Source organism: Metopolophium dirhodum, chromosome 1, assembly GCF_019925205.1.
Source record: "Metopolophium dirhodum isolate CAU chromosome 1, ASM1992520v1, whole genome shotgun sequence".
NCBI lineage: Eukaryota > Metazoa > Arthropoda > Insecta > Hemiptera > Aphididae > Metopolophium > Metopolophium dirhodum.
In genome coordinates, this window is record NC_083560.1 from 134,464,670 (window position 1) to 134,485,812 (window position 21,143).

At 33.2% G+C, this 21,143-nt stretch overlaps 1 protein-coding gene across 1 annotated transcript; it reads left to right on the forward strand.

The window, feature by feature from the left end:
* The first annotated feature begins 227 nt into the window (after window positions 1–227).
* LOC132932530 (uncharacterized) lies at window positions 228–5,507 on the forward strand. Its single transcript, XM_060998917.1, has one exon. The coding sequence runs from the start codon at window positions 228–230 to the stop codon at window positions 5,505–5,507; it is 5,280 nt and encodes a 1,759-aa protein (XP_060854900.1).
* Window positions 5,508–21,143: the final 15,636 nt, after the last annotated feature.

Below are 21,143 nucleotides of genomic sequence, written 5' to 3' on the forward strand. Positions count from 1 at the left end.
CACTATTCAGGATATTTTGTCGTTTCTTATTAATTTTATACATATATATTATTAAGACTCAATCAGGTTTTATTTACCAGCAAATAGTTGAGATACAACCGTGTTCATTTGAATCGGCTATCATGACTAAACATTTGGTCCTTCGAACCGGATAATTTGTGTAATTTTAATTAATTAATTTGTCCGTCTTATCTTGCTTGCTCTTTATTCCTTAAAAATCGTGTAATATGGGAAGGCCTAAGCGTCAAGATTTGGACAATGCTGCTGATAGTAAACGGTCGTTAGTTCGTGCTCGTGCATCGCGGGATGCATCGTTGCGGTCAATTAAAAAAATAAATACTATAGCCGAAGAAGTTAAATTAGATGTTGATCGTCGCGCATTATTTGAGGCTCACTATTTGTCATTGAAACGGTTCGTTGATCAATTTGAGTTAGAACAGCAAGCAGTATTAAATGCCCTTGTTGATTTAGATAATGTAGTCGAGTTTGAAAATGTTGATGCTGTTGTCACTGATACTATGGAAGAGGTATGTGCAAACATTCAACTTATTGCTACTGGCTTCCATAGCACTTCTGTTAATGTGACTGCAGATAATAATGTTTCTACTGGTGCACGACAAACAGCACAGGCAATTGTGTTACCAAAAATTGAATTGCCAAAATTTGATGGTAATGTCCTGGGTTGGGTATCGTTTCGTGACATGTTTCAATCACTAGTTCATGACAACCCTGATATTTCTAATATTCAACGTTACCATTTTTTAATTTTAAGTCTGTCCGGTCCAGCACTTACAGTAGTGAAAGCGATCCCTTTGACGGCTGATAATTATATCATAGCTTGGAACGCATTGAAACAGTCGTTTGAAAATCAAAGACTATTAGCTTCGGCACACATTGACAAATTGTTTTCATTTGTGCCATTGAAAAAAGAATCATTGTCGTCACTGTCGTCATTTGTTCATGTATTCACTGAAAATGTCTCTGCTATTAAAGCACTTGGTGTCAAGGACCTAGCTGGTTTTATTTTGTTTCATATTGGTGCTCGTGTAATTGATACAGAGACAAGGCGACTGTTCGAAGCAAGTATTGAACAAAATGCAGTCCCTAATTTAGATATTTTATTACAATTTGTCGCACACAGATGCAAAATTTTAGAAAATGTGGGAACGTCGATTGGAACTAATGACAAACCTGACAGCACTCTTAAAGGTAGTAGTAAGAAAAACAAAAGTGGCTCCCTTGGCAAAACTTCACTGTCAGTGTCTTCTACATCCACAACATCAAAATGTTTATTTTGTCAACACGAACATCAGATTTATCGTTGCTTTGTATTTAAACGCAAACCAGTTACAGTACGGCGCAAGTTTGTGAGCGATCATAATTTGTGTTTTATATGCTTAAAAACGGGACATAGTGTTGGTTCTTGTACTGCTTCTTTTACATGTAAAAAATGTGAAGGTCGTCATAATACACTGTTACATATAGAAAATGTCGGTACAAAAAATAACAGTGAGACGACACAGAAAGAGAAGTCAGATGTTCAGTCCTCTACGTCCAAACCTGTTGAAAATAACACTGTGTTCGCAGGTACGATAGCGACACAAGCAACTGTAGTGTTAGGTACTGCGGTTGTTCGTATACAAGATGACACAGGTGTTACTCATCAGGTTCGAATTTTATTAGATAGTGGGTCACAGGTTTCGGCCATTACTGCAGGTTGTGCCACCAGACTTGGTCTTAAACGCACCAGGAGTCATGTAGAGGTAGTTGGCCTCTCTCAACAACCGGTGTCCAAGGTAAAAGGTGTTACTCAGTGCGCGTTTTTTCCGCTTCAGTCAGATCAACCACTGTTTAAAGCAAATAATGTTATAATATTGTCCCAAATTACTGGATTAATGCCAATGTGTTCACTCCCTGCTACGGTGCGCACGCGATATCAACACCTAGTACTAGCTGATCCGGAATTTGATCATCCTGGCACCGTGGACATGTTAATAGGAGGTGATTTATACCCGATGATTTTGCAGCCCAAAGCGGACATCATCCATACGCCTGGATTGCCGTCAGCAATGCACACAAATCTCGGTTGGATAATTGTTGGTTCACTCAGGGATCCTACTTCATTACCTCTGATGTCGTTGACTATTAGTGCAGTACCAGTCCTGAATGAAACGTTGCAACGATTTTGGACGGTTGAAGAGCCGACTGCCCCAGTACACTCGACCACCGAAGACGAACGATGCGAGGAGTGGTTCTGTAAAACAGTGTCACGGGACACATCAGGCAGATTTTGCGTTGCTCTCCCTTTTCGGTCTACAATAGAAGTTCAAGGTAATCAAAATCAGGACTTGAGTACGGCTAGTGGTCTTGGTTCTTCGCGTGCGATGGCTCAAAACCGGTTGTTTAATATTGAACGTCGCCTAGCAAAGGATCCTGAACTATATTCCGCGTATCGTGACTTCATGGATGAATATCTGTCGCTCGGTCACATGCGCCTAGCTGAGAAACCAGGGAAGTATTTTATCCCACATCATGCGGTTGTTAAACGGCAAAACGAAAAATTAAAAATTCGGGTAGTCTTTGATGCGTCGGCCAAGTCATCTTCTGGTTTATCACTTAACGACTGCTTGGCAACTGGACCAAAATTGCAGAGTGATATCACCGACATATTACTTCGTAGCCGTTTCCACAAGTTCTTGTTCATCGCAGATATTGAGAAAATGTACAGGCAGATCCGAGTCAATGATGCAGATTGTGCGTATCAACATATACTTTGGCGAAATTCGCCCACTGAAGAAGTCAAAGAGTACGAATTATGTACTATCACTTATGGTGTCAACGCAGCTCCGTTTTTGGCAATCAGATGTTTACACCAACTGGACTCGGAAAATGGATCTGAATTTCCTTTGGCAGAAAATTTGTTGGTTACATCAACGTATGTTGACGACATTGTGGCAGGTGCTGATACCGAAAAGGAAGCTCTGGAGCTTCAGGATCAAGTCATATCCCTATTACGCAAAGGTGGGTTCCATTTACGAAAATGGGCCAGTAATTGTGAGGCAGTATTAAAAGGTATAGCTGCTGAAGACCGCGCAATGGACCCATCCTTTGAACTTAAAGATGACCAATCAGTAAAGGTATTAGGTTTACATTGGATTACTACGTCGGATGCCTTAGGCTACCACATTAACATCAACAAAGTCGAACCAACCAAGCGCACCATACTTTCAACCATCGCTCGTCTATACGATCCTGTTGGAGCGTTGGGCCCTGTGGTATTCTGGGCCAAGTGCATTATGCAAGAATTGTGGATAGAGAAATTAGATTGGGATGCTTCGCCTTCGTCCGACATAATCGATAAATGGCATAAGTTCACAACTGAACTACCTGCGTTATCTTCCTTCTCACTCTCTCGTTATATCAACGCATGCTCATCAAAGACCATACAGTTATTGGGTTTCGCGGATGCTTCTCAAAAGGGATACGCGGCGGTGGTCTATATGAGAGTCATTGATATGCAGGATGAGGTAACGGTGCATTTTCTTACGGGTAAAACAAAAGTCGCCCCTCTTAAGGCATCACAGACGGATGAGTCACTGACAATACCACGGCTAGAGTTGTGTGCCGCCTTGTTACTTGCGCGACTGCTGTCTCATCAACTCTTCGTGCTTCGTGATATCGTAACGATAGATTGTGTTCGAGCATGGAGTGATTCTACCATTGTCTTGGCTTGGCTTAATGGGGACCAAAAGCAGTTTAAGATATTTGTTACTAATCGAGTGGCGAAAATTCGCTCTCTGCTGCCACACTGTGAATGGTCTCATGTACGATCATCGGATAACCCTGCAGATCCTGCATCTCGAGGCATGCTGCCAGAAGAACTTCTTACCAATCGATTACATTTAAATGGTCCAGAGTTTCTGCAAGATCCCAATTGTCAGTTTTCAAGTTTGATGCCGAATGAGTTTTCACCTGAGCAACTTCCAGAGATAAAAACCTCAGTTAAAAATGTTTTATTTGTTCAGGACAGTATCCAGCCTTCAGACATGATCAGTCAATTTTCAACATTAACAAAAATGCAACGTGTGTTAGCGTACTGTTTTCGTTTCGCCCGTCGTCGAAATATTCCGAAGAGCAGTGGACCAATCACTCGGATGGAATACGAACGTGCCATGAACGCAGCTATTTTATGTACGCAAATGACATACTTGTCGGATCTACAAAAACAGATACAAAATCAAGGTTCCATAACTCCGACAACGATAGCCCAGCTAGCTCCCTTCATCGATTCGAATGGAATCATTCGAGTTGGCGGAAGATTAAAACGGGCGCTATTAGACGAAAATGCAAAATATCCAATTCTTTTGCCTCAAAAAACACATCTAACAGAATTAATCATTCGACATTTTCATCATATCTCGTTACATGGAGGATCAAGATTGGTACTTTCGATGATCCATCAAAAATTTTGGATTATTTCTGGTCGAGCAGCTGTCCGTAATATTACATATTCTTGTATTCCTTGCACAAAGTTTAGAAGTATAAACCCGCGACCTTTCATGGGGGATCTGCCAGCTGCTAGAGTTGTAGCGAATCGACCATTCTTTAACGTTGGAATGGATTATGGCGGACCTTTCATGGTTCGTGAAAGTCGACGTCGCGGTGCACGTACGAATAAAATATATTTAGCTGTATTTGTGTGCATGTCAGTGAAGGCGGTGCATTTGGAAGCCGTGTCAGATATATCCACAGACGCGTTCCTCGCCGCATTGGACAGATTCGTTGCTCGACGTGGAATTCCCGACAGCATGTACACCGATTGCGGGACAAATTATGTAGGTGCTGCAAAACAACTGAAGAAACTGTTTGATGAAGCTTCCAATCAGCATAGCTTATATGGTCGTATACCGTGCAAGTGGCACTTTAACCCACCGGGAGCCCCTCATTTTGGTGGGATATGGGAGGCTGCCGTCAAAAGTGCAAAAACCCATTTAAAAAAAGTGATTGGTGCCCAAGTATATACTACCGAGGAATTCACAACACTCATCACGCGAATCGAAGGCGTGTTAAACTCTCGGCCGATTGTACCGCTGTCCAGTGATCCAAATGATCTAAACGTGTTAACCCCAGGTCACTTTCTAATTGGACAACCATTGCTAGCACTTCCAGAAGAGGATGTAGTGAACACTCCAACCAACCGTTTAGGTCGTTGGCAATTACTCCGTCAAGCTCAACAATCATTTTGGCGTCGATGGAGCCACGAATATCTGCATACACTACAGGGGAGGCAAAAGTGGTTTAGGCAGACACCAAATCTAATGGTTGGCGATCTTGTAGTTATCAACACACCATCACGACCACCCATGTCCTGGCAGATAGGTCGAATCATTGAGGTTCATCCAGGGGAGGACAACATTGTGCGTGTAGCGACCGTTAAAACCCAAGAAGGCACCCTCAAACGTCCTGTCATCAAGTTGGTAAAACTTCCAGTTGATCCAAGACCTTAAGAGGGCTCCCATATTACCGATATCCTTAACATTTTTCCTTTGTATATACACATTGTAATTATAATTATAATTTTTTTTTTGTTTGTTTGTTTCTTATATGTACTATGATACAGTCTGACCGAGAAATGTTTTTTCCTTTTGAAAGCATGCTTTCAAAGGGGGGAGGATGTTCAGACCCAAGCACTAGAGCGCGCCAGATAATTCGGATAAAAAGAACGTTATCGATTCCGGTCACGCCTGCGCCGCTATCACCGGTATACGACTGTCCTGCTCGCGCTATACAGTCGTAGTCGTGTGTTGTTGTCGATACTTGTCGCAGCTGTTACCGACCCGTCTCGTTATTATTCCAATGCGCAATAGTGTGCCTTTAAAAAACCGCGTGTGCCGCCTTTGTCGATTCGCCGTAAAATCGGTGTGTAGCCGTGTCTTTTGTGCCGTCGCCACGATTGTTGGTCCTTAGCGTTACGCGTAGATAACGTCTTCGTGTGTTGTTGTGTCGCCGCCATTAGCGTCCGTTACGCACACGCACGTTTGTTTGTGCTCGGCACCTTCCGCCGCCTTGTTGTTATGTCACAGGCGCGGATAGATGCGCGTCGTTGAAATTCGTGGCTCAGCTTAAATCGTAATTTTACCGGTTCGGTTAATTTTTTAATTCGACATCACCGTGTACACTTGATACCCACGTGTTTGGATACGTCGTACTCATTGTCCACCGTCGGTACGTCGCGTAGTGCAAGTATACACCTCCGTATGGGAACAAGTGCTCCGGTCAACTTCAACCAGGTCAGACGTATCATACCCATACTGTTTATTATTTGATAATTGTTATCAACGCTGATACGCAGTTGTTTGTATTATTAATTTCATGATTTAATTTTTTAATTATTTGTAATTTGTGTAGGACTAACATAGTAATAAGTTATTCTCATGTATTCCAATGAATGAAATCCTATATGTACAATAAATTTATACAGTCCACTATTCAGGATATTTTGTCGTTTCTTATTAATTTTATACATATATATTATTAAGACTCAATCAGGTTTTATTTACCAGCAAATAGTTGAGATACAACCGTGTTCATTTGAATCGGCTATCATGACTAAACAGAAACTATTATGACAAAATAGAAAGATACAACGGCGAATGCACAGGTCACCGAGACCGTCCTGCATGTTATTTATATACCTTATCCGCTTATTGTATTACTAATAGAATACAAACATACTAACTGTACACAAGATATCTTAATTTGTGGCTATTACTATATACAATGTTAATATACTATTAGGTATTACTATTTTTGTATTGCATAAGTGACACCTAACAGTAGTATGGTACCTACGCCTACCCACCCACGACCCACCCCTTAAAAAGGTGTTACCGCTGTCACACCTTTATACCGTGTTCGGCGCCACTGATTGCTGGTTAAAGTATTATAAACAGTTAAATCTTTTGATTTAGATTTTGTTATCCTATCTGACTTTGGAACGGTTCTTAATTTTTGTTCATAATTTATAATAAAATCCTCAATTTCTGAATCAACTATCAGAAAGAATATCACTATCAAAATAGGTATCGTTTTCATTATCATTGAAATTATCACTAACATTATCATAATCATACTTTTTATCTAATTTAATTTTTTTATTTATTACCAATTTCTCAATTTAAGTATTTGGATTTTGGGGCCTTGTTATGGCATTGATTTAAGGAGAATCATTTAGGCAATTTCTAACCGCCCGAGATCTATGTGTAAGTCGCAAATGTTTATTAGTGTGTGTGGCGTACATGCGGATCAATCGTAGCGGTACGGAGGGCTCTGGCACGCACTCGAACGCATATGTCAGTATGTAATATGTATTGTGATCATGAAAAAATGTTTAATTTGCATTCAAACATACGATTCTAATTCCAACAATGCGTCGCAACAATTACCTTGATTTGCAAACTGACAAAATATTTTTTTCCCACAACATGTATGAGGGATCGACCGAGGCACATTTTCAAAATTGTATTTAGGTTAAACACGGATCAAATATGGATTTTTGGTATTGATGTGGTGACTTTCAGGAAACGTACTCTCGGTATGCGGAGTGTTTAAAATATCTGTCTGAGATTGGTCTGAAAAAACAAAAGTAGGTTAAACACGTACACAGGTACACCAAAGTATATAATTTAAAATATCATTCGCTCGTCGAAAATGTTTGACTGTAATATACGTGTACAATTTTAATTATATTTTAATTCTATTCATTGTTTATTTTTTAAAAACTTTTATCTTTAAAAACTAAGTAGTATTAGTACTTGTGCGTATTTTTTTAAATTATAAAGTTATTGAACTTGTTCAAAAAAGATTTAAGCTACAATATAGCATTTTTAGTTATACAATTGATTAGTATTATGTTTTATTTTTTTTGATAAAGGTAGACAAACTTATGATGAATCTTTTGTTACTTTTTCAAATCTTAGGTTTAAAAAAAAAAGTTTTTATGAATTTCTAACTCAAAATAATTTACAATCGAATAATCAATGTACCCGAATTGCCTATTTTATGCGCCGCTTAACTACAAGTTTTATGATATCTTATAAGTAGTACCAATTACTTTATTAAGATGATGTAGGTATTGGGGAAATGTAAATTGTGTGTTTCTAATAATTCGGAAAATAATATAGCTACTCCTCCAAACACATCACCTATTTTACAATGATGTGTGTTTTTTTTGACAACATTTATCAAATTTATAATTTATTAATTATTTTGTGGTTAAAAATTTTTAACTTTTATGGCTAAGGATTGAAAATTTAAAACAAGGCTCCACGTAAATAGCTTATATTATATTATAAATTACTTTATTCACAATAATATCATCAAATATACTTGGTAAAATCATACGCTGACTGACCGTTTTCGCTCAGAATCGTTTTTCTTATACAATGATATTATATCATTGAATTCAAATTTAACACCATCCATTACAGTGACCCACTTGTAACCTACTGTACAGCAGAGCGACATCCACTTATCCACCTTTTTTTATTCATTTTTTATATTATATGAGATAAAATATTTTTTTTGTCCTCATGACTAATACCCTCATTATAATTTTTTAGAACGTAGATGCTTTAACGCTCCGCCGGACGACAATTAGACTTTTTATATATTTTGAATCTACTACTTTTAATAAATATTCAAAACTATATATTTAGTCAGCCCCAACTATCATTAAATATCAGACTACAACTTTTATTTAATTATTTAATCATAACTGCTAAATCTGATTAGAATACCTATTTTATTCGATCAATATAGGTAATCGCGGTTAGAGAGCACCCGTGTATCCCTTGTATCCCTTAATCTAATGTATATATTGTAGGTGTGCCGGAAATATAAATTGTGTATTTCTAATTCGGAAAATAACATAGCTACTCCTTCAAACACATCACCTGTAAATCAAATGCTGTTAACATTGTTATAATTTTATTTTTGAAATACACCAACGGTAAAGCTGTTATATATGGTAAAATCGACGAGGATTATCTACAGCTTCTAATTCAACAAACTCTAACTGCTGTAAAAGAATAATTTGTTCAAATTCTTGAAAAGCTATCGTTTAAAATTTAAATTCGGGTTCACGCAGCTATAGTAAGTAAATAAATTACGTGAATAAATAACGAAAAATTAAATTATAAAAGGTTATTGAAATTTAAGAACATGCTGAGGTATTTTTTGATTAAAACAATACAATTAAGTACCTAATGATAATATCTAAATTTGATAATAAAACGTACGAGCACTCTATTCGTATGGGGGACAAGTTACCGTAAGAGAACTACGAACAATTACATGTACGTATTGTACGATACCAATTCAAGAATACGGTTTTTTAATATAGGTACTACGTAAAAATGGCAGTTTACGTACGCTTTTGTCGTTCACTTTTCTTACGTTACATTGAAGAATAGCCCCCCAGAACCGAACGTGGAACGTAGATGCTTTACCGCGCCGGACCACAAGTAGACTTTTTATATATTTTGAATCTACCTACATTATTGTTTGCCATGATATTGTTGTGAAAATAAACGGCAGCTTCGCCAGAATCTTCAGAATCAGAATGACCGTCGAAGTCGTCGTATTGCCGTGTATTTATAATGTATGTTGACTTCTTTTTTTTTACATTATAAACTTCGTGACTAGTTATATTCTCCGTACATAACGGACATTTACCGTTTTTTAATAAATCTTAGGGACACCGACCGGAAAAATAATATAATCATTTACCAACCAAACGTTTGATAAAAAAAACCGTCTCACCCCGCACGAAAAACGGACGCGGACGCCACCTGTATTGAAACTGTACCCCCGCGAACCCTTCCAACCATCGTCAATCGGAATCTGAACAATCGTTGTACGCTACTTGTAGTTGTTTTTCTCACGTCTCGTAGAAAAGTCATATTTTCACGTTCGTTACACCGTCAGATTCTCAAGAAAATGAGGAATGTTAATAGGAATATTAATAATAATTTAGGCCTCCTGCTTTTAATCACAATTTCTTGGGCATTAAAATCTCAGTCGTTCTGCTCGACAGTGGATATTATTATGGTATTGTCAATGCCGTCTATGATGATTGTTTTGAATATTTAATTATTTATTTAACCCAACTTAAAATTGTTTACAAGTATTATGTAGCATGTATAAATGATATACATACACTATTTTATTATTCTTACTCAATTTAGGACCGGTAGCTTATGAGTTGTGAGTAAAGCTCGGATTTTTATGCACTAAATCTATTGAAATATGCCATATAATATGCAGTAAAAATAATGAAAATATGCAAGACTTTTTTTTTTATTCAAAATTTACAAATTAAACAGATTAAACAACTTATAATAATTAATTACTTAAATACTTAATAAAAGAAAGGTAGGGAATTTTCTGAACAACTTAATGTTTTTTTTTTAAATTGTATTTATTATGACCTCCCGTATTATTGGGCTTTATTCAGCCCATCTAAAAGGTTTTACTTTTTAGCCCCTCTTTATACATTCGAAGTTAAAACCCAAATCCTTACGAAGAAAAAAAAATGTTTGAAATAATTAATAATGATTGTTATAAAAATTCTCAAGACCTTACCCCCCACGGTGTATTTTACACTTTGGTTTTCTGTTACTCTAGCCCCTGTATCCTAATTACGCCCGTGACGATAAACAATATCAGGTTAAATGTATTCACAAATTTAAACACTTGAGATATACAATAGAAGAATACCTACGAGGAACATATAAGCAAGTTTGTATGCCCAAATAATTTCAGTAAAATTACGTTTGTATTACACAGAAGTGCAAAAATAAGTAATATAAATATTTCAATACAACCGTCTCAACTTGGGGAGACATTAAAAACATATACAATTAATAAATTAAACTTTCCGGTTATTGAGAACTTATCGTCCAATTATAAACATGATATTATGGTGTATGATTTGACCTACGGATATATTCCAACAGTATATTTACCGGAATTTGAAATTTTGGTAAAAAAACTGTCGAAATCAAGAGTATCTCAACCGTATAACATAATTGAAATGGTATTTTTAGGTTACTGGAATTTGGACACTTAAGACCTAAAAAATTATAATGAGGGTATTAGTCATGAGGGCAAAAAAAATATTTTATCTCATATATTGTATAAAATAAATAAAAAAATAAACAATATGCCAGCAGACCCTTCTAAAAATATTAAATATTTGTTAACGTAAGCTATTCATTGAGTAATTTTTTTTTTGTATAGATTTCGTGAAACACGATACATAACAGCTTTGTCGTTGGTGTATCTCAAAAATAATATTATAACTATATTAACAGCATTTGATTTACAGGTGATGTGTTTGAAGGAGTAGCTATGTTATTTTCCGAATTAGAAATACACAATTTATATTTCCCCCATACCTACAATATCTTAGTTTGAAATAGGGATACTATTTGCATACGGTTGTTTACAATGACGAATATATATATAATTTAAATGATATAAATGAATAGAAAAAAGTGTATTTTTTAGCACAATAGCTACAATTAATGATAATGGAAAAAAAAACCACCAGGCAGTATTAAGTAAAATTGATATATTCGCGTTATTAGGACGATTTTTTAAAAACGAATATCAAGTTTCGATAGATTTATGTATTGCCTATGACAATTAATTTATGATTCTGATATACTGGGTTTCAGGCTACGTAATAGACACGGGCACAATATTAAGCTTTGTGTTTTATGAATCAATCTAAATCACAAAATATAGTGATTGTTGCTGGAACCGCAATAAGTTCTTGTATGGCATATGTGTTAAGTTGAATTTTAAAACGATAAATACAAAAGAATTAATATATGAAAAGACTAAAGACATTTTAAAACAAAAAGTTAATGATGGATTTATGCACCACTCCTTTTTAACAAATACGATAAAGTAATTGGTACAACTTATAATAAATTAGGTATCTAAAAGTTTTGGCGAAAAGCATAAAACTAAAGAGTTTTATTGGAATTAATGTGAAAAATATCGTGGAACTTTTGTTCAAAAACCCAAAACTATAAAAAAATGTTTACCAACAAATATCCTCATAGAAACACCGAACAATTAATTTATTTTGTTGTTTTTTTAGAGTTTTATTATTATTAAAATAATATTATAAACATAAGAGTTGTTAATATAATTTAATATAAGTTTTTAGAGTTATCATTATCGCTATAGAATATAAATTATTCAATATGCAAAAAAAAACTCACCATTAGTTTCAAATTATGATGATTCGTGGAGGTAACTGACAAAAATCCAAAAATATTAAAAGGAAAAAAAAATATGCGATTGCATAGAACTCCGTGCTCTACTTATGTGTTATAAATATTTGATGCATATCTGCCCTAAATGTATTGTTCAGTATTTGTTTTATAGTCATAAAAATGAATAAACCATAATTTATAAACTAAATATGGTTTATAATTTATGTTTCTTCTCTTATATGAAAATCATATATTATTATAAATATAATAATTATATAGTTTGTACCTAATATTACTTTTTCACATAACATGCGTAGTTATAATACGATCAGCTGTATTGATTACATAATAGTAAATACCTAAGTACTTCATATTTATAAAGATTTTAAATAATATTATTATTTTACAATTTATACAAAAAGTAATACATTAAAAATTAAAATTAATTTTTTCTATAGTAAAAAGAGCTATAAGAGTTGAAAATTTTCATTAATAAGATTTTTTCTAACTATAAATAAACACGAAAAAAATCGAAAATCCCTTTTAAAGTTATATACAAAAATCCTAAATTTTATAGGTACCTTATGTGTTGATATCGATGACATAAATCGATGTATAAAAGAATTGACTTAATTTACACAAAACTAAATTTGCGATTATTCACTTAGGAAAATCAAATGTAAAAAATATTCTTATTCAATTACCTACATAAGTTATATTATATTGATTTATGAAAAATTATATTATAATATCAATTCCTATACTAATACTAATTAGTAATTCAACTAAATTGAATTTATTGTATTATCTATAATCTTTAGATGTTTTAAAAATGCACTAAAAAGATAAACTAATTTATTGCTTTTATTTAGTAATAATTACAAAAAAATATTTTTACACACATAACACATACAATTGTTACTTGATTTTTTTGTTTGCTTTTGCTTCCAATATGTAAGACGGATTTCGAATGGGCATGCTTCTTGGATGTCTAGGGTCAACTAATTCGGGTAAAAGACAATTGAAAAAAAACTTTTCTAATTTAGGGAACATTTTAGTTTTCCAAAAATTATCATCACGTTCGATTGTTTCATATTTAATACCCATTTTCGTCCAATATGCAATTATACCAAATTTTCTGCCAGTTACGTGTAATTGACCTTGAAGTTGGTAGTAGTATTTGTGGTTGGTATTTATTTCAAATATGTCTTTACTTTTATTTATTTTCCAAAATGTGATTTTTCTTTGCCGAATTCCGTCCTCGGGTGTTAAATTAGCAGCTGAAAAAGGACATTTCAACTCAACCAATGTATCACTTCCTATTAGACCGTCAGGAGTTGCCCCTAAAAAGTAATTTTCTTTATCGATAAATAAACCACTTTCATAAATTTTAACATCCAACAATTTTTCTAGTGCTAATCTTGCCGTCTGCTCGTGTTCTCGGCCATATTCCATACATTTTGTGTCAACGTCAGATGAATACAACATACTTTTCAAAACTCCTTCACATCCAGTATCTATACGTAAACAAATTATACGACCAAAATTTGACGCCGTTATAATATTTCTTCTGTATTCAAACCATTTTCTAGATGCACTTTGTTCTATAGTTTCTTTCTGTATTTGATCTCGATTATCAGCCATTTCCTGTATTGATTTTAATATTCTTTCTTTTTCTTCATTATATTGTTCGTCATTCATATCAGGTTTTTGAGATTTGTCACCATATTCTGAATCAAGATCAAAATTTTGAAACTTTATTTTTTTTCTATAAGAATTTGATCTTAATTCATTTTGACGAATATGTTCCTTCAGTCGACGCGTTTCAAGAATTGATGATGGGTTTTTCGTACCTGGACTTCGTTTAAGTAAAGTTTTGTGTAAATTATAGGAAGGACGTTTTGTATTTTTCATGAGCGTGGCGGCGGAACAACGGCCTTGATAAGATCTTGACATTGCAAAATTAATTCTTTTACCGCCGATTAATTTTGCAATAATCCCATTCAACGATTCGACAACATTACTATCAACGTTTTGAAGTAAGCTCCGACTATGCCTAGCCAAATAACGAACATGATGCATAATAGTCGAGTACAATAGGGGGTCTGTAGCTTTTATTTTTTCAGCGAAATTTATATCATCGACCGTATCACAAAAATAATCTGCACATTTACTATGTTCACCTAGGACGTGGTTTAAAGAATTTAAAATATCGTTTTGAAGATCTTTCTCTGTGTGTTTATTTTTTTTTCTATATTGAATTGCTGAAACTATACCTTTTCTTAAACGTAAAATATTTTTTTGCAATATTCTTCTATGCTCAAGTTTTCCTGCATCTTTTTTGGTACACAAGTCCCTTAATTTTTTACAAAAGTTCCTCAATAGGTGGTTCCTACACTCTACTTTTTCTACTGTTAAATTCTTATAAGGACGGGCGTCTAAAATTTTCTTGTACACACTGCTATCTCCATCTGCGATTAATTTGTGATACCTTATTCCATAAGTTGATTCACTCTGTTTAAACCCTTCTACAACGATTGATGCTTCCATTGCCGACGACCCATCTGAATTTTTCCAATTTTTAAAACAAACGTGTTCTTTTGGCCCATCTTCACTCTTTGTTCTGGCACAAATTGCACAAAACTTATTTCTGACACCCATAAACAATACTTTTCTAGTACGATATCCGACTAATGCAGCCTGGAAATGTATTAAATGCGAATCTTAAATAATTTATATATAAAATGTTAAGGCTTCCTTATTACTATTCCCTGTAAGGGTAATTATTAAAATCTAATCATACAATACATTTAATAACTATTATTTATTGTTTTTATATATATTTGATAGCACGCTACCCATACACTTGTTGTCTCCGTCACACGCACGACATAGCACATTATCGTTCACTAGTTTCAATAGTGTGCTGTTAGTTTTGATACTAGAGTAAACTGACCTAGTTAAAAATGCTCATATCTCGCTTGAAAATGTACCTAAATATCGTATAAAAGCCAATGCTTAAGCACAGATAATGTTATTATCTAAAAAATTGATTGTATGTCGAATCACTCTAATATCAAAACTAACAACACACTATTGAAACTATTGAATGAAAATTTGCTATGTCGTACGTATTGTAAGACGGAGCTAACAAATGCATGGGTAGCATCCTCTAATACTATTACTTAATTATATTAATATAAAAATTTAAAGTTTAATTATACATATATTTGAATATAAATATAGCATTATGATTTATGAATAATATTATGCATTATTAGAAGTTTATTCACAATTAAATTGATATTTTAGTTTTTACAAATAGTTTATATTATACTGCATGTACCTATTAATTTAAAATTTTACCCATATACCAAATTTAAAATGGTAATTAGGTACCTAAGTATAATATAGAATTTAGTAATTTGAAATTTTTTGATTTTAATTTTGTGGATAAAAATTCATAAAAAAGTCTAGCGTAATTTCATAAATATTTAATATTTTGTATAAGATATTTATTATATTTGAACCTCCGAAACCCGCTGCATGCCCCTGTAGTTGACAATAGATATAGTTTATAATGTATATTATTATAGAAATAGTTACCATTCCAGATGGTGAATTTTACATTGTCTTATATGACCGTTTACACCAGCTACCGTCAGCTACAACTGTCACTAGAGGCGTTCCATCTACATCTACATCTCCTGCCGCAATAGCCAACTCTGCTTCAGTCTTAGCTGCTTCATACATACTTTTAACCGCGGCTTCCTCAAATCCGTCACAAATACGATCATGCTCAATTTTGTATGTTTTTTGGTTAATTGTTGGTATTTCCATAGCGCATGTGAATTCTTCGAGCTGTCTAAAACCTCCACCTATGCTTATCACTCCAAGAACTGCAGACGTATTAATTGGCATGAAAAAGTTATTTTCTGTAGACACAGTTTTTTTAATATTACACATTGCACATTGAAATGTGAAAATCGATTTAAAACCCAATTTTTTTTCTCCGATAACATACATATTTTTAAACCCACAATCAAAAGGTTGCGAATGATCATCAATATTTTTAATTTCTTCAAACAAATGAAACATATTTACTATTCGTCTACCTGATATTTCAATTGATTGCACATTATTTTTTAAAGGCGAATTTGAAGTATGTAGATTGTCATATTCATTGCCTGTATAATTTGTATCTCGTGATAGGTTTTCAATAGGTGATAGTTGCATAGCTGAGGAAAGACTCGTTGAAGAAATGCCTATATGATTAGGCGACGAAGTACTTGGAACTTGGAAATTGTTTTCTAATTCTGAACTTGAGTTTTCTATAGTATTTACTGTGGTATTGAGAGGTACCGCTAATTCAATGTCATCTGTAGTTAATGAATAAATAACTTTCCCACGAACGTTTACTTCATTCTTATTCAATAAACTATATCAAATAAAAAAATAAAGCTTTGATTTTATAATATATTATAATTAAAGCTGACATTTTAATGCCCTAAAAAATATCAAAAAATGAACTATAAAAAAAAAACAAAAATAACTTTAAAATATTTATTTAACTGAGCTTAAAAATTAAAAAAAATATTTTACAAGTGTTTGAATAGTATTTTACGCGTAAAGTTTTATTGTTTTAGACTAAAACTAACACTTTTAGTAATAACATTAGTATTTTAATATAGTTATATAAAAAATTTTACATCTCATAGAGTTGGACTACTTTTAAATTATTTTCATAAATTATTTAAATCAATAATTCGATAATATAAAACGAATTACGAGAAGGCAGGTATGTAGGTAGGTACTTTATAATTTGTTATATTTATATAAAAATCTTAAAATAAAATTTCAAATTCATATTTTATATCCAAAAACTCCAAAAATTATAAAATGTTATTAAAAATTAAAAAAATAACATCAAAATTTTAAATTTTTTCATTCAATATTACATAAAATGAATTCGTGAAAATACGAGCATGTAGGTATGTATGAATTTACTGTATGTAAGCATTGGAAAACAGTGCAAAGTGTATTCAAATCCCAGCCCAAATTATAATTTATAAGTATAATACCGACGCCCCAGTTCAAAACTGATACTGTGATATATAAGTAATTAGTAAGTCAGCTACTATATCATACCTAATTAGGTGTTTTCGTAGGATTGTAATTTCAGAGAATATTATTTTAGGTAAATTATATGAATAAAGATTGAAATAATTTTTAAATAAATAATTCTTACAAATAAGCTCGTATATGAATCTCGAATTCATAGATATTATAATTCATAATTATTTCTAGGTAGATATAGGTTGAACATGACTCAAATTGATTTTTTTTGAACATTAAAATGATAGTTTTAAACATAAAATAAGTACTTACGCTGCTCCAGTTTCAACTGTTTGAAGTTCATTCATACGATCAACAAAAGCATTATCCTAAGTGGAAATGCACAATGTATATAATTCAAATTTTTTTCTGATAGATGATAAAAGAATTTTAGATTCTGAGCGGAGTGTTGAATTTATTGTAGATTTTACAATGAAGGTTGTTTTATTTTTATTTCTACAATTATTCCAATATCCGATTTTTCACGTTCCCGAACTATAGGTGCAGTCCCAATTAGTTTGGATAATCAGTAAGTTAGTACTATAGTAGGTTCTAGTGTTCTACTGTGCTTTAAAGTTTTAACATTATACTATTTCACCAATATTTAGATTAATATAAAGCTATTATTACTGAAAAATCTAGACTGACAGACTGTCTCCGCTCACAATCGATATTTATCATATATAGGCATAGTCGCAATTAGGTCGGGGCTAGAGGGGCTTAGCCTCCCAAAGATTTGTCTAGCCGCCTCGAATATTTATGGAACCTTCACATAAAAGGTACAGATACAAATTAAAAATAAGTCATTTATTTTAAAAATAGCACCCTTAAAAATTAAACCCTAATTGCACCTATGCATATAAGTAGAATGATTTATCATTGAATTCAAATTAAACACAATAATTTATTAATGTGTATTATACCTTTCTTAATGCATTCAAAGCTGCAATATTTCCTTTGTGTTTTTTACGTTTCGACAGGAGAGTGTAAGATTTTTTACCTTTGCGCCAATTCGTAATCTTGTCCATTATATACAGTTTGTAAGAAGTATAGATTTAAATTGTTAAAAAAATATCAACACACAGACGACAGACGACAAACGCCAGACTCGTTGTGTGATTACTGATTACTACAAATTAATATAATAATAAGTAGCAGATAGTCGATAACACATGTAAATAATAAACACAACAATTATATTCGTACCTAATCAATTTCTATATTTATAGTGTATAAATATCAAATATTATCGTCATCCGTGTTTGGGTGCGGGTCGCCGCGCCGGTGCGGTCGTTTATCGTGATGCGTTTATAAATAATAGCTTTGCCGCTTTGGTATTAGGTGGGAGTAAATAATAGTTCTAATATTGTCCACAACGTCAATAGGCGTTGGCAGACGAGGTCTTTTAGATATTGACGGTAACGTTAATGTCTAAAATGCTTATAAGCTAGACAAAATTGCACGGCTTTGAACGGACGGATTTTAATTCTGAAAAAAGATAATATTTACTTGATTTGTCTACAAGTGATCGATCGAGGGATTTGTTTCTAGTATCAAAATTATTATTATTAGAAATGTTTAAAAAAGAAAGATTTCAATGTTAAATATCCCGACCTTTAATGACTTTAAAAAAAAATGCCTCGATCGATCACTAGTAGAATAACCGACGATTTCAGAGCAGTTTTCAGAAATAAAATCCCACCACCCGAAGTCCCATGCTGTTGTCTCGCTTTTTGGTCTCCATTACTATAATTTTGCATCGGTATCCAATCCCCTTAATGTTATTATATTACTCCAATGTAATTTCACAAAAAAAATGATAATGGTCGATTTAATACAGTGGTATACACTAATTTCGGATTCAATTTATAGCTCAATAACTAATAATCTACATACTAATAATTGTAAACGTATAAAAATAACAGATATCATGTATTATTCAGTTAATTTAAATCAGCTTACTATCAAATTGTATGTTAATAACCAATTTATCAAGTTATCATATAATGATCTCCATCGAATAAAAGAATTACAAGAATGTATAAATTCGTATATTGTCGAAAAGCAGAAAAAGTTGGTTTCATATAAGTCAACTTTTGATACAGTGTATTCATTAATTAAATCAAGCATTAATATTCTACCATTATCTTGTCAGCGAAATGATTTTACAAACCAGTATATACAAAATTTTGATTTTAGCAATTATTTTGTACAGAACGAGGATTTTAGTTTTATGTATGAAATACTTCAATTCCACAATAATTCACTATCAGATATAATATGTAATGATATTAAAATATAACGTTGCGATCTACGACTGCTTTATCATCAGCTGCAGCAGCAGGTTGTTTACGAGTTGCGATCATACAGCTGCTGACTATTGTTATATTATAACAATATTATATTATATGACTATTATTAATTTTTATATTGACAACCGTTGTGTTTCTAGTGCTATGATTTATTTCTGTAAGTATTGCACATAATCATAACATTATACTTTTCTAACATTATTTTTTTTTTTACTCTTTGAACTTTATACTATTAATAATATTACATTAATACTAAATAAAAATTACCAATATTATTGTAAAAATAGAAACAAGATTAATTATCTTATTCTATAAAATCGCAAGAAAAACAGCTGATCTATAGGGAATTCATGGAGGATCTCATGGTGGAATAAATTAAACACCGCTCCGTTTCTCCAGTCCGCCGGACCGATCCCGTCGATTCCCTATAGCGCGACCAATCGCGTACCTTCGCAGCGGCGGCGGCGGTCGGTTTTTAAACGTTTTCGAAAAATGTTACGCTTTTTACGCTGTTTTTCGACTTTTAGACATTTTCACATATAGTTCGTTTCTTTTAAAAGCCGCGTGGTTTGTACGCGATATCGGTCCATAGCCATCGCAATCGACGCCAGCGTAGGTCGTTATTATCGCTTTTCGTGTCGTCTTTTCAATTGCCGTTTGTGCTCTATTTGTTAAATTTATTTCTTTTGGTTAGTACACTTAAAAATTCGCGTTCACGAAATGTCAGTCGGTCTTCGTTCCAGCGCACAAGTGCACAATAAATATATATTGTTTTTTTTTGTTTTGTTTTTGATTCAATAAATATTGCATTATGCGTGATTGTAGACGTATTATTTGGTCCTTAATAACGTAGCTGGTATATTGCTTAACGTAAACACAATTAAATATTTAAATGTATTATTAAACACAAATAAATGTATTATTCAAGCATACATAATAACGGTCAGATAAGTGAATAAAATACAATTAAAGTTTAAACAGTGTGTAGAATTACGATACATAGAATTATATACGATTACATCGATGTATATCGAATATATTGGTTTACGTCGCTCCGTAGACACACAGCTTAATTGTTGGAGTTTTGACCGTGGTTTGCATCACAAACTGTGGCTCGATAGGTTAGGCGTGGGTTCCCCAAACGTAGTATGATAGGTAGGTCCGGGTTCGAAACCGTCGTAGCTCTGTTCGGGCGGCAACAACTGTACCGTGTATTCTAAGGCACGGCCGCCCGTAATTCGACTTTTTTGCATTTTTTTTCACTTTATATTTCATAAATAATATAATAATATACATGTTAATTTTACATTATATGACTGTATATTATATATTATGTAACTATATGTTATTTAAATTATTAGGAATTTAACTCATATTATTTTCTTTAAATTGCTCTTAATTTTTCGTAAGTTATTTCGAATGTTGT

Bases quoted from the DNA above. Each gene is read 5' to 3' on its own strand.
- LOC132932530 (XM_060998917.1), top strand. From the start codon at position 228: ATGGGAAGGCCTAAGCGTCAAGATTTGGACAATGCTGCTGATAGTAAA.